At 37.9% G+C, this 14,876-nt stretch overlaps 1 protein-coding gene across 2 annotated transcripts in view; it reads left to right on the top strand.

Moving 5' to 3' along the window:
* SLC13A1 (solute carrier family 13 member 1) overlaps positions 1-14,876 on the top strand; it is a 107,622-nt gene that overhangs the window by 57,875 nt on the left and 34,871 nt on the right. For both annotated transcript variants that reach the window (XM_043463603.1, XM_043463602.1), the window contains 5 exons: positions 3,178-3,297; positions 8,110-8,208; positions 8,595-8,696; positions 11,800-11,906; positions 14,322-14,431. In XM_043463603.1, coding sequence (XP_043319538.1) covers positions 3,178-3,297; positions 8,110-8,208; positions 8,595-8,696; positions 11,800-11,906; positions 14,322-14,431 — 538 coding nt within the window. The remainder of the gene's footprint in view (positions 1-3,177; positions 3,298-8,109; positions 8,209-8,594; positions 8,697-11,799; positions 11,907-14,321; positions 14,432-14,876) is intronic.

Raw genomic sequence — 14,876 nt, 5'->3', positions numbered from 1 at the left:
AGTCAGTCCATTGATGGGAACCTCTGCAAATTCTCTTCACTCTACCCATTAAAGAACTTAGCCTCAGGAATAAAATATCACCGTCTTTACAAGTTCTGTCTGTTTACCATCTGAGCCACCAGGGAAGACCAATTGCCTTAGTATCAAAATCCAAATTCCTTCTGATGGCCTCCATGGCTATATATGAACTGACCCCTGGTGGCTACTTCTTGGACTTTATTTCATGTGACTGTGAACTTAGCTCACCACACACAGCCACAATGGTCTTCCGTCTAATCCTCAAACATCCTAAAATCATTCCTATCCCAGGGCCTTTGCACTTGATATTTCCTCTGTCTGGAATACTATTTCCCAGTTATTTACATGACTGGCTCCTTCTTGCCATTTAGATCTCATCTCAAATTTCATTTTCCTTGGTCATGCTGTGTAAAATTTCTGCCTCCACCTAATCTCTTTTTGTCACACTATTCTGTTTTATTTTCCTATTCATTATATGCTTACCTGTTTTTCTGCCTGTGTTCTTCATTTAATGTAAACTGTGAGAGCTTGAACTATGTCCATCTAATTCACAGCTATATCCCCAGTAGCTGCAAGAGTACCCAGCACATGGTAGACACAAAACATAGTGTCAGGTGAAAGAAAAGGATTCCATCAGAATTAAATGTAGTTAGCATGGTTTATGATAGAGGAAATCTCTATTTGCTTTAGGCAGATACTTGCAGTCCCTTCATTTACAGACTAGACATGCATGCATGCTCAGCCGTGCAGTCATGTTCAGCTCTTGTTACCCTACAGACTAGAGCCCTCCAGGCTCCTCTGTCCGTGGGATTTCCCAGCAAAGTTACAGGAGTGGGTTGCCATTTCATTCTCTAGGGGAATCTTCCTAATCCAGGGATTGAATCCGCATCTCCTGCATCTCCTGCATTAACAGGCAGATTCTTTACCTCTGAGCCACCAGGGAAGCCCGTTACGGAATATGAAGGAAGTGGGAAAAGAACCACCACTGTGAAGCTAATCCCTTCTAGGATGCCACTCATCCCATTTTCATTCAAAATATTTACACCTCATAGTGTTTACTTTCTTACTACTGAACAAAAAAGGGAAGAAAAAAGAAAAAAAAATCCCAGAGTTTAGCTTTTTTAAACTTTCATTTTTCTAAATGGCCTATCCCTCCAGGCAAAAATTCTGAAAAGCCCCACTTCCCTCAAATCTCACAGAACTTTCTGCAATGGATGGGGAGAACAGTGCACCCTAATTTCCAAGTATGAGCTACAGATGGTGAAAAATGAAACTGGGTTTGGGGCATTGTTTTGAGCCTAATCCATGCAGCATTTCTCATTGTCTTTAGGCTGAACAAAATAACACAGGCCACTGACCTGTAATCCAAGTCTAATAAATTGATGGAAGATAAGCTTAAGCCTTTTCTCACTTATTTTCCAACTGAAAACACTGTTTTTTTTTAAGCAGACAATTCTCTATAGAGCCTCATAGAGTTGGGAAAGCATTTTTTTTTACATTCATCAATTTTATGCATTCTTTATCAATTTTTACTTGTCATTTGCCACTTTCAAATGGCACAACTGAGCTTCCCAGGTGACTCAGTGGTAAAGAATCCACCTGCCAATACAGGAGACTCAGGAGACGTGGGTTCGATCCCCGGATGAATAAGATACCCTAGAGTAGGAAATGGCCACTCGCTCTAGTATTCTTGCCTGAGAAATCCCATGGACAGAGGAACCTGGCAGGCTCCAGTCCATGGGGTCGCTAAGAGGTGGACATGACTTAGTGACTAAACAACAGCAGCAACAATGGCATAACTATATAAGCTAATCATAGGATCTCTTCAAGGTAGATAAAATCATCCTCAAGTTGCCAGTGCTAATTCTAGGACCCAGGGACATCAACTCATAGAAACTGCAGACAACAAGAGAAATCTGCAGTTTTGAAAGCTTAATTTTGCTTTTTTTTTTTTTTTTTTAAACAGCCTTTGCATTTCTTAGGAACCAGGCTAAAATAGCAGTGTTCTAAAATAAATAAATTTGGCTTATGTTGATGTGTATAGCATGAAACATCTCATTTATTTACATGATCTTTTTTAAGTGGCAAAATACAAAATGTGATCTAAGTAGAAAAAAATACTGAAAATCTAGCATTTCTATTACATTCTCTCTATTTTGTTACTTCAAACATAATAAAAATATGTGAATGGTGTTTTTTTTATTAATTCTGTATTATTTTCTGTACTTTTCTCATTTCTGACTCTGTGTTACTGCTTCAAGAAGAAAAATTAAAGATAACTATTTCTCAGATTTCCTTTTCCCCACAGTCATAAAATAGATAACTATATGAGAATTTAGACTACATTTCAAAACAATGAATGTGAGGTTACCAAAGAAACTGTGCTTGTACCTGATGTTTTTTGTTGCTACTGTTTTATTATGTGAGCTAGAAAGCTGAAAATAACAAAGAGAGTTAATGGAAAAGTTGATATTTTTCACAGGGCTTTTAATTATTTTTATCTGGTCCTGATTTATTCCATTTGAGCCCCAAAGTACTGTCTAATTCTAGGAAGAAAGGTCTAGAATATGTCTGATAAGATGGTTGTAGTTGCTTTGGGGCAGAAGAAACAAGAGGGGAAAACAGCTTTGAGGGACAGTGTGGGTCGGATCAGAGTCCCTTCAGAGTCTGGGTTGTCGGCTCCCAAGGTGAAATGGTAATGGACACATGCTGTTCTCGTAAGTTAATTTTCACCTGTTCCCAGGTCTGCTTGTTTGTCTTTCTTCACTCATGTACTGATGATTTGAATACAAATAACAAAACACACACACCCATGTATACCCATTTCTTGTGCAATTCCATGAGTATCAGTTACTGTGCTAGGTTCTTTGGTAAACACTTTCTTAAAGATCGAATAAAGGGAGCAAAAGTCATAACATATCTGCTCTCGTTTTTGTGAGAAGCATGAATAACCATGCAGTGACAGAATCAAGAGATGAAAAGCAAAGCTAACTCCTGTATTTAGTAGGGAATCCCCACCCCCCCCGCCCCCGCCCCACACACACTTCTTCTTTCCTGGCTGCTATCGTAGGAAAGATGGGAAGTACTGCTTCTCCTAGACCGTCAGAAACGATTCCACTTGTACTCCTCCCGTGAACACTTTTCTGTATTCTCACACAGGCGCTATCCTGACTGCGATTGCATCAACTTTGGATCATGGTTTGTAATGTCCTTCCCGGCTGCCATTATTATTCTCCTCTTGTCTTGGATCTGGCTTCAGTGGCTTTTCCTAGGATTCAAGTGAGTACATATTCCATGTTAATCAGATCTTTATTTATTGGTGTCTGGGTTCCATGTTCTCAGCCCCTCATCCAGGGCTTTTACACCTATTTCATGCATGCTGCATTTCTGCGTTTCTCTTTCCCACAAAACTGATACATGTGAACACATGCATTATGGATACTCTAGAATATCATCTATGGAAGAGAGTTTGTAGACAGAAACTCTATCTTGGTCTCCTCTGATCCTAAACCATTAAGATTAATAAGCCAGAAGGACATATGAAGCTCATTATGGTGAGGACTTAGCCCACCTGTTAAAGCAGAATTTTAAGAAATTTTGCTCTTATCTTTGGTTTAATGTGTGGATTTCCTCAAGCTATCAAGTAACTTTAAACTGTAGCATTCAGAGCTTCCTGTTTCATCCTAACATTGTACTAACATTGACATGCCCTTGAAAAACTAAAACAAAAATCTGAGAGCATGCTCCATGGAAAGAACATTGGATTGAGAATCAGGAGACCAGGGACAAAGTTGTGGCTTCTCACAAGACAGATTAGTGATCTTTGCAAGACTTGACCCCTTCTCAGTCTCAATATCTTCAACTAAGTCAGTAGAATTTAACTGGAAGATCGGCAAGCTCACTTGCAACGCTGTAATTCTAATATGGATGGGCCCTAGTTGAATATAGAGAAGTCAAAGTAGGAAACACTGATCAATCAAGAGCCTGAGAATTTGCAGATGTTACCTTAACTGCAACTGAAATTAGTGGTTCATAAGTACCAGTGAGTTACATGACTCAAATGCCTGGCAGCATTTAAAATTATGCAGGATTCTACAGCTAGATCTTAAATGCTGCTTCAGAGAGTCAACACATATAATAATACCCATAAAGAAAGGGGAAAGGACTGTTTATCAAACCTTCAGGAATTTTTTCATGGAAAAATAAACCAATTCAACTTCATTTTTTTTTTTTTTTTTGCTACCCTGAGAGGCATTTCCGCAACCAGGGATGGAACCCACACCCCCTTCAGTGGACGTGCGGAATCTTAACCACTGGACCTCCAGGGAAGTCACTCAACTTTATAAGGTTTTCTTTAAATAACTTCAAGGACTTATGAATGAAACAGCATGTTATTCACTGCAGGGGAATCTGAAGTCAGCTTTCTGTACTTCCTCTGAATAGCCAAACACTTCTGTGGAGTCGTGTTCCATACCCGTGCCCACATTTCCCAAGCTTCATCATGTAAGGACTCATATTCTTCCCTCTCCATTCCTCTTCCTGGTTTTTCTCCAGAACTGCTAGTTTTGTTAGTAGTGGGGAGAAAGTACTGATGGTTTTTTGAACAATCTATTTGTCCAGATTGCGGGAGCAGTGTGAGGCCGCGCTCCCGCTGGAGCCAATGTGTGAAATGTCACTGCCTACGGCAGGTGGGCATCAGAGGGAAGAGGCCAGCTGCATACTAAATGCCCCTTCCTGGAAATCCAAGCCTTTGGGGGTCTATTCAATTGCGCAGGTAACAACACAGGATGCAGGGGACTCGAATCCCAAACCAAAGGAGAAAGCATCTGGTCTCAGACCCACAGCTGTTTCGTTCTTTTTTTGCTACACATAATGACTTTATAAAATATGTAGGCGAACTTATCATCATTTTGAAGTGGCCCACCACTTAAAAAGGAGAAATTAAGAAGATAATGGGCAGAGGCACTGAAAGTGTTTCTCCGGGAGGAAAAACATCCTGTGAAGTGCATATATTAGCCAAATCCATAAATCATGATCAGTGGCATGTTGAAACGGTCCCCTTGCTGTCCAGTGTTGGTTACACATGGCACAGATTTATGCTCCAGCTAATTTTTCAATGTCCTTTTCGGTCTGCCAGAGACCTCCACAGGTCTGGTATTCACCTCCAGAGGTTTTAGATCAACAAACAGAAATGATCAGCCCCTCCCCTGGCAGGCCACCAGACATTCTGATGAGCACGTTGGGTGTTAACACAGTTAACTCACCCATTATAAATGACCCCAACCTATTTGGGAAGTGAAGCTCATCTGTCAGTGCCACAGGATTTATTTCAATGGAGAGGTTGATACATTGTCATATGCTTCATCAGTTGCACTGCGAAGGCATTAACCTTCATTTGTAGCAAAGACACTTTGGATTTTGACTTAACTATTGATCGTCCCCAAGCAAAGTGACAAAGTACACAGGCAGTCTACTGGGTAGAAAACAGTTTCTAAGGAGACTCATCTTTTCTTTAACTCTACTTTTTTTTTTTAATTCTATTGATGGCTCTCAAGGCGGTCCACAGATTAGTTTCTTTTAATGGTAGAATTTATATTCTGACAAGAGGGAAAATTTCAAGACTGGCATTAGTCAATCATTTAATGGAGGCTATAAAAATTAAATATTACTTTTTTGATCTTAAATGCAACAATAATCATCTAATCATGTTCACTGGGTGGGGGGGGGTGTACATGTGGGTGGTAATGAATATGTAGGATGGATGACTTAAGAATTGAGGAATTTCTGCCCCTACAAAGGTAATAACAGTCCAAACATATCTGAGTAACAGAACTGCAGAAAAATAAATATAACGTCTCTTCATGTGATAACTGCCCTCCTACCACAGTCCTCATCTCATCTACTCTTTCATAAATAGCCAAGCTTACCCTCAGCAATTTTACAGAAGAATATGTCCTTGCTTCCTTTCTTTTTTTAAAAACTGCTTTATTGAGGTATGCTTGATATACAAAAAAACCGTAGCTACTAAATGTATACAAAACTTACTGTGTTTGGAGATAGGCATACACCCATGAACCCATCATCATTATCAATGCCATAAACTTATCCATCACTCCCAAAAGTTTCTCCCTACCCCTTTTGCTTTTTTCCCCCTCCTTTTGTAATAAAAGCTCTTCACGTAAGATCAATCTTCTTAGCAAAATTTTAAGTATATAAGGCCTTATTGTTCATCGTAGTCTCTATTTGTGCAGAGATATCCAGAGCTTGGAGGAGGGCATGGCAACCCACTCCAGTATTCTTGCCTGGAGAACCCCATGGACAGAAGAACTTGGAGGGCTATGGTCCATAGGGTTGCAAAGAGTTGGACACTACTGAAGCAACTTAGCACAGAGGCATCCAGAGCTTACTTATTCTGCATAACTGAAACTTCGTACCCTTTAGCCAACATCTCCTCATTTTCCTCTTATCCTAACCCTTGGAATGCACCATTTTACTCTCTACTTCTATGTGTTTAACTATTTTAGATTCCACATATAAGGAAAGTCATGCAGTATTTGCTTTTCTGTGTCTGACATTTCATTTAGCATAATGTTCTCCAGGTCCACCCATATTGTAGCATGTATCGGTGCTTCATTCCTTTTCATAGCTAAATAATATTCCACTATATATGTGTGGACTAGTTTTTATTCTTTTTTCTTATCCATTTGTCCATCCAAGGACATTTGAGTTGTTTAAATATCTTGGCTGTTGTGAATAATGCTGCAATGAACATATGAATGCAGATATTTCTTAAAAATGTAGATGTCAGTTCCCTTTGGATATTTACCCAGAAATGCTTTCCATACCTACATATAACACAATCTAACTGAGCTACTCATACATTCCAAAAGATAATCCACAAGAATCTGGCCAGTTTTCCATTTGTTTCTTCCTCTGGAGGGATATTTTTAAATCAAGATTTAGAGCAACACTTCACAAAATGCTGTTCAAGGTTTTGAAGACCCTGGATTTCAGGACAGAAGAATTAGTCACGGGAGAAAGGGTCACTAAAAGTGAGCAGCTAAAAGAAATAGGGACTGGCAGTTACTGTTGGAAGTAAATTAGAAGATGATCTGGTTGATGCCATTAGGACATAAGGAGTAAAGAAATGCAAAGGAAAATGTAATAGAATTGGTTTTATTTCTGAAAACAGACCTAGTTTGGACTCTGTTCATGATCAGTATATGTGACTTGTGTGCCTAAAGTATAACTGGAGTTTAGCATATTGTGTGAAAATTGATGGATCTAACAACCATCTCGTAAGCCTGACAAAAAGCTACTATACAGTTAATGAGTCAAGTGTTTACTGTGTATGCCAGTGTTTAGAATTACTGTCCCCCAAAAAATACATGCTACAGCCCCCCACTGTCTAATAATTCTCACTAGTGAGATAAAACTTTTGTATGAAAATTAACAATCACACTTAAGAAATATATTAAAATATTTAACCAGTCAGGTACGTAATAAAGTATTAAATTAGAGATGAGTGGCACGTAGGAAAACTCCAGTGATGCAAAAGAACTTGGAAAAGGAAGAGCTTAGCAGATGATGTCATGGAAGGTATGGAATGACAGTTAGGCATCAAAAATTAAACAAACCAGGAAAAAACAGAAAAGAGAGGGGAGGAAATTCAGAGCAAGAGGCAGAGGTATAGGCAAAAAGCACAGGTTTTTGTTATTAGTGGGGAGCTTGATATTTTCTGACACTTTCACACACATATCTTCTATAAAGGGAAAATTCTTTGCTTAACAAGCTTAATTATCCTTTTTAAATTAATTAATTTATTTTAATTGGAGGATAATGACCTTACAATATTGTGATGGTTTTTGCCATACATCAACATGAATCAGCCATAGGTGTCCATGTGCGCCCCCAATCCTGAATCCTTTTTCCACCTCCCTCCACACCATATCCCTCTAAATTGTCCCAGAGCATTGGCTTTGGGTACCCTGCTTCATGCAGCAAACTGGCACTGGTCATCTGTTTTACACATGGTAATATATATACGTTTCAACGCTATTCTCTCAAATAATTCCACACTCTTCTTTTTAGCTTTAAGGAGATGTTCCAATGTGGCAAACCCCCAACAGCGAAACAAAAAGCCTGTGCTGCATTTATTAAACAAGAATATCAAAAACTTGGGCCAATAAGGTAAGATACACATGTCTGTAGACACAAACACACCAAGGGATGCAGCTTATACTGCAAGTATTTGTTTAAAGACAAATATGTGCATAATTGTCTATTGTGCATTTATTACACTTGACAAGGGCCCCAAGTGTTCTAACCTTTATAAATATAACTCCACGTGATAAAATACAGACCATGTCTAACTAAAACTTACCAGATAGAAGGACAAGAAGCTGAAAGGCCCACGGAGGAGTAAAGCCCCCTTAGAAGTTAGAACTGCAGATTCTCTTAAATAATTGATACATCCGGTTTTTACAGTGTTTGCGTTCTCCCTGGCAACAGTTTAGGGAGTTTCTACAAATGTTCCGACTGAGAAAATAAATGAAAGGATTGGAATTTTCCCACAGATATCAAGAAATTGTGACCTTAGTCCTCTTCATTGTAATGGCCCTGCTATGGTTCAGCCGAGATCCTGGATTTGTCTCTGGTTGGTCTGCACTTTTTTCAGAGTAAGCATTACGTGTTATATTTGTCACCTCCTGTTTTACACTCTGCTTTTCTCCTAAGTGGTTCCTATGACTCTGAAAGACTGTATGAGATTTGCTTTTCTTCCTTTCCATTGAAAAGGTTTTTAAAATTATAATCTTTTCAGGAAAAAAAAACAGTGATAAAGAATGAAATTTAGGGTAAGGCAATAAGCCCAGGAACCAGACTGCCCTGTAACTAAAGATAAGGCTTCTTCAGACAAGACTATTTTCTTCCTTACAAAATTAGAAGGATAATTTGCAGGAAAGCCATGTTTTAAGATGGTCAGGAGTATAGACCTTGGAGTCACACTGCTTCGGTTCTATTCTTGGCTCTTCCACTTACTTTGGGCAAGTCGCTTACCTCTCAGTTTCTCCATCTGTAAGCCGGGGCTAATAATAGCACTTAGAATAGAGCTGTATTCTTCCCACAAGAAGTGCAATAAGTGTCTATTATGTGCACTGAATACCACTCAGGGCCTCTTAATAACCTGATATGAGTTCATATTCTGTGATTTTTGCCAACCTGTTTTTATTTCTATGAAGGGTTATTTATTTAGTTTAGATTTTGTCTTTTCCTCTGTTGATGTCCGTTTTTGTATTATTTCCCTATAAATCTATCCCTGCCCCTATTTTATAAATAAGGAATTCCTGAATAAGCAAGAAGACTGACTTTACAAGCTACTGTTAGAAGCTGGGTCAGAGTTAAGTTTATCTGTCAGTGATTTATATCCCAGCAGACACTGCTGAGTCATGTGAAGTGAGGGGGAAGATTGTAGAATAATTTGCTAAATTGAGGACCATCCTACATGTCCATATAAATACCTTGGTTTGAGATTCACGTTTCTAAATGTGTGTTTCACTGAAGTCCTCTGTAGCCTAAATTCAGCAGATCTCTGATTTGAACTTCCTGTCTCAACATCCCCCCACAAAAATCCATGTAGTGGGGGTAGAAACTAAAAACGTTTGAGTCAAATCTATTCTGCCCACACTGGATTGAAGAAATTCTTGCATCAGAGCCTTCTGGTTACATAGGTATTGCCAACACTTTTTAAAGCTGCCAAGTGTGCTTGCCAATTCCTGGTGAGCACACAAGTGCACCAGTGCAGCGTGGCGCATGTTTTCAAGGATCAGCTGCAGCTTCATAGGCTTTTTCTTTCCATTAGGATGAAAACTTCTCATTTCAAGAAGTGTAAACAAAAGTCCAATCACTTATAGCAAGCTGTTCGTAGCAAACTCTTGTTTAATAGTTTGATTAAACTTTTTGGTTTTGTAATAAGACCTAGACCAACAGAAAAATAATTCTTTCCCCTTTTAAAAATGCCACTCCCATCATTCTAGGTGGGGAGAGTCCTAAACACCAATGTGTAAAAACCAAATGAAATCAGACAACGGCTAATAAAAACCAGGCAGAAACCCCAATAGGAAATTCAATATAATCAGCTTCTAATTCTCCTCCTTATGCGAGGAAAATGTAACTCAGATGTTTTGTCTGTAGCAGGAAAACAAAGTGTATTTGCTTTGAGGAGGCACCCATGTTGTCTCAAATTCTGAGAGAAAACAATAAGAAAAGAAAAAAAGCTTTGAAAGAGGAAGAAATTTGCATATATACATCTAATTGGCAATTATGTTTTTAAATTGCCAGAGCAAATAAAATTTACCTAAGCTTAATATTTTGTAATATTGAGACAACCTTAGTTCATAATAAACTAAATATAAACTGATAATAGCTTAAAAAGTCTTTTAAAGAGCAGTTATTTCTGTATTTATGGTTTGATTTTATATGAAGTATGTATACTCTAGAATATATTTGTAGTGTAGACATTTTAGACATTTAGAGTTTCCAAAGCTAGCATGATAAATCAAGATTTATTGCTACCACCTCATGTTTTCATTCCATCTGTTTGAACCTGGAAAGATTTCAATATGTCTTTTCATATAAAACAAAATCAGATTACATGATGCCTGACCTAATTTGGCAAAAATCCAACAAAAATTATAACTGAAATACAAGAAATAAGGAACTATAAAATAATAAATATTGGTTACATTTTTAAAATAAATTATACCAAGGCAGCATTTCACTCCACAATGAAAGAAAATCTATATTTAAGGGGAAAGACTGCTTTATAAAATTGTCAGACTGAATAAAATAATGGATTTCTTTGATTATCTAGATTGTTCAAGTAAATTACAGGAATAAAGAGCCTCTTTACTATGTGTGCACTGCTGAGTTACAAGGTAGTAGAATAATCTTAGGGTACACACTCTGCTTTTCAGACTCAAAGATTCACTAATTAATATGCTGACTTTTAGAACTGGTTTTTAATTATTTCTTCCTGTTTCATTCATATCTGGTCTCCAGGTGCTTCTTAACTGTTGGGGATTCTGGAAACCTGTCTTACTTGCAGGAATGGCCTGGTATTTCTAAGACCCATCTGTTCCTGAATAACTGTTAATTTGTATAGTGATCATCTATGAGCATCTCAAAGCCATTCTGATAATTAATATTCTTGATTGAGTTTCATAGGGTACAAAGCTTCAAATAAGTCAGTTTCATTGGTATGATATCGCCAGGGCCTATAAACACAGAAGCAGATGTTCTGTCTTAGAAAAACAGATCAATTCCTTTTCACAATTTACAGAAGAGTTTTAAAAGACTCTGTAAACATCCATGCCTTGCCACAATTCAATATTAGCCTTTTATAGACAATTATGTAGGACTTGTCCTATTGTTTCAACCTCAATACTTTGTCAATATGATTAAAAGAAATAATCCAGAGAAGAAATTATTTACCAGATCTGTCAGCTTTACCTGAAAGGGAACTTTTGGCCTAGCATATCAGCATGTGTAAACCTGATTTTTAAAAATAAGGAGACCTGTGAAAATAATGGGGATGTGGTCTGAGATTTTCATCTTCACTAAGTTTCATTTTTAGTTGTGAATCCATAGATTTTAGAGCAGATTATCCAGAATAAATAACCAATACCACCACTCCTACTTCTATGCTGTTAGCATAATCAATTGGTGCTTAGTTCATACAAATCCTTGATGGCATTTTTTAATGCACACACTTATCTTTTTTAGGTATCCCGGTTTTGCTACAGATTCAACTGTTGCTTTACTTATAGGACTCCTGTTCTTTCTTATCCCAGCTAAGAGATTGACCAAAACTACACCTACAGGAGAAACTGGTTGAGTATTATTTATAATTCTGAATGAATTTGACAGAAGAGCAAAAGTACAAAATTCCCCTGGTTTCAGTTAACACAGTAGAGCAGAAGGAATGGACATGAACACAGCTGCTGGTTTACATCTCCTGTTTATACACTGCAACCCCTGTTCAGACTTCACACTTCCTCTCCTCATACAAAAGACCATCTTACTTTGTAGAAGCGAGAAGTAGATTTCTTTACACACCATGGTTAGTTAGAATTCTACTATGGGTGACACTATTTGGTCTATCATAAGTTCATTGTCCTGGTCATAATCAGAATTAATCTTACTATTGACAAATACAGGAACAAGAACTTGGAAGTTATACTTTAAGATGAGCCTTTGGTAATAAATGCTGAGGATCTAAAAATGTGAGGAATTTCAAGGGAAGAGTATTTACAGCCTCATAGTAGCCTTGGAGAAAATGCAAATAAACCCCACACTTAGCCATAACCTGGTATCACAGAAGAAAGAAACCATATTCAATGGAAGATTTCATTGTCTTCACAACACATGGACAAGAAAATGTGTCTGCTTATTTGAGTATAAATACACACACACTTCTCATCCATGCCTACGCTTTATACTAACACAGCACGTTTTGGGTGGTCAAATTCCAGTGTTGTCAATATGGGAAGATGGTGTAAAATTGTTTGGAAATAGGCTGGTAGAATTGTGGGGTTTTGTTGTTTATTCCTTCATTATTGATTGATTTATCTGGTGGGATGGAACTGGTTGCCAAGCTGTTGGATTGGCCCATTTGATTGAGTCAGAATAGATGAGTGACTGCTGAGTCAGATTTCTAGGACATGATATATGTAAACAGTATAGCGTAGAAATAAATGCCTTTGTTCTTCACTTGAGACTGCTACTGCTGCTAAGTCACGTCAGTCGTGTCCGACTCTGTGCGACCCCGTCCCTGGGATTCTCCAGGCAAGAACACTGGAGTGGGTTGCCGTTTCCTTCTCCAATGCATAAAAGTGAAAAGTGAAAGTGAAGTCGCTCAGTCAGGTCCAACTCTTCACGATCCCATGGACTGCAGCCCAGGCTCCTCCGTCCATGGGATTTTCCAGGCAAGAGGACTGGAGTGGGGTGCCATTGCCTTCTCCGCCACTTGAGACTAGCATATCTCAAATGTGTTATAAGAAGGTTGTATAATATAGAGCAGAGATTCCTATGAGATGCCAAGGTCTCTGACCATTGCAATCAAAGCCCTAAGGCCTAGTAGAGTGTTCTGCATGGCTTAACTTCTCTGACCCCTGCTTCTGATTCCTCCTCTCCAACATCCTCTCCTCATTCTTTAACTTCTCTTCTCCCTGATAAACTGATTCACATCAGATTGAAAAATGCAAGATAAGACATAAAACAGACTTCCCAGGTGGCTCAGCCTAAAGAATCCACCTCCCAGTGCAGGAGACACAGGAAGATCCCCTGGAGGAGGAAATGTCAATCCACTCCAGTATTCTTGCCAGGGAAATCCCATGGACAGAGGAGCCTTGTGGGCTCCAATCCACAGGGTCACAAAAGAGTTGGACATGACTTAGCAACTAAAGAACAAGAAGACATAAAGCATTCAGTTTTACATGAGAGGAACAGTCAGAGATGTTAGTGTTTAACAGGATATATGGTCTTAATTCAAGCAGGAAATACCAAAGTTTCCATCAACAGTGAGAGTTGGTTTGGATTAAGTTTGTGGGAAGGAAACAGGAAGAGGACTTCTTAGTAATCTTAAAAGCTTACCATGTAGAAAGTTGCCTGATATACACAAAAGTTAAATGGGCAGAAAACCCATGTTCATGGATGACATTATTTCTAAGCAAATCAATGGAGTTATCAGAACCCAAATATCAAGAGAAATCCTTGTGATTATTGCTTTATGAGCATTTTAAGGGTTTCCTGAATAATAAGAAAGTTATTTAATCTGAACTTTGAATTATTTTAAACTGAAATTCTGGTGACTCTATCATGACCCTCCTCATGATTTGAAAAAAAAATAAAATATTCAAATAAATATGAGTGAATGATGATTATAATGTTCCACAGATGCTGTTGTATCAATGGTGGATTGCAGATAGCCCAATGCACTTGTTACTCATAGTAGGCAAAGATGTTAGTGTAATGAATGAATGAATGGTATTATATATGATGTTATCATTTATCTAATTTTTTTCTCTAATAAAATGCAAAGGAGTTTTCCAAGTTATGGCATTTTTCTTTTCTTATAATATAATGTTCTACCTAGGCCAGGTGGAAATAAAGTCCAGATCAAGTTCCCTATATAAGAATAATACAGAAATATTGAAAACTTTATGTGAGATGGCTATTTATGATAATAAGACATGTCCTATTGTAATATTTAAGCAATGTTTAACTGTAGGACTTTTGTTTTTCAGTTGCTTTTGATTACTCTCCACTGATTACTTGGAAAGAATTCCAGTCATTCATGCCCTGGGATATAGCCATTCTTGTTGGTGGAGGGTTTGCCTTGGCAGATGGCTGTGAGGTAATACTCTGTGTCTAAGATACTTAGCAGTTAACTAAGCTGTTCAAAAGAAGGACACAAGGACAGTCAAGCTTTTGGAATGCTCAACTTCATTCTATCATTGTAATGATGCAGATTTCAGTAGCCAAGCAGTAACTATACCACACAGATGAGGTGAGTCCAGAGTTCAAGAATTTCTGTGAGCATAAGTCATCATTTTTATGGTGTCCCAACATATCAAAAGAAAAATAAATAGAATTCTTAATCCATGAAATAGGATTAAAAGAGAAGCTTAATAAGAAAAATAACATATAAAAGTCATTTATACAAAGACTGCTTGTTAAACATTTTTTTTTGTTTATACCCTTATCTCATGATGAATTTAAGTAGCTGTCAGATTTCTCTGCAATTATGTACTATGCTAAGTTGCTTCAGTCATGACTTTTTGCGACCCTATGGACTGTAG

This window comes from Cervus canadensis, chromosome 3 (assembly GCF_019320065.1).
Source record: "Cervus canadensis isolate Bull #8, Minnesota chromosome 3, ASM1932006v1, whole genome shotgun sequence".
Lineage (NCBI taxonomy): Eukaryota > Metazoa > Chordata > Mammalia > Artiodactyla > Cervidae > Cervus > Cervus canadensis.
Note: the sequence above shows the minus strand (reverse complement) of the source record. Positions and strands in the feature narration are given on the sequence as shown.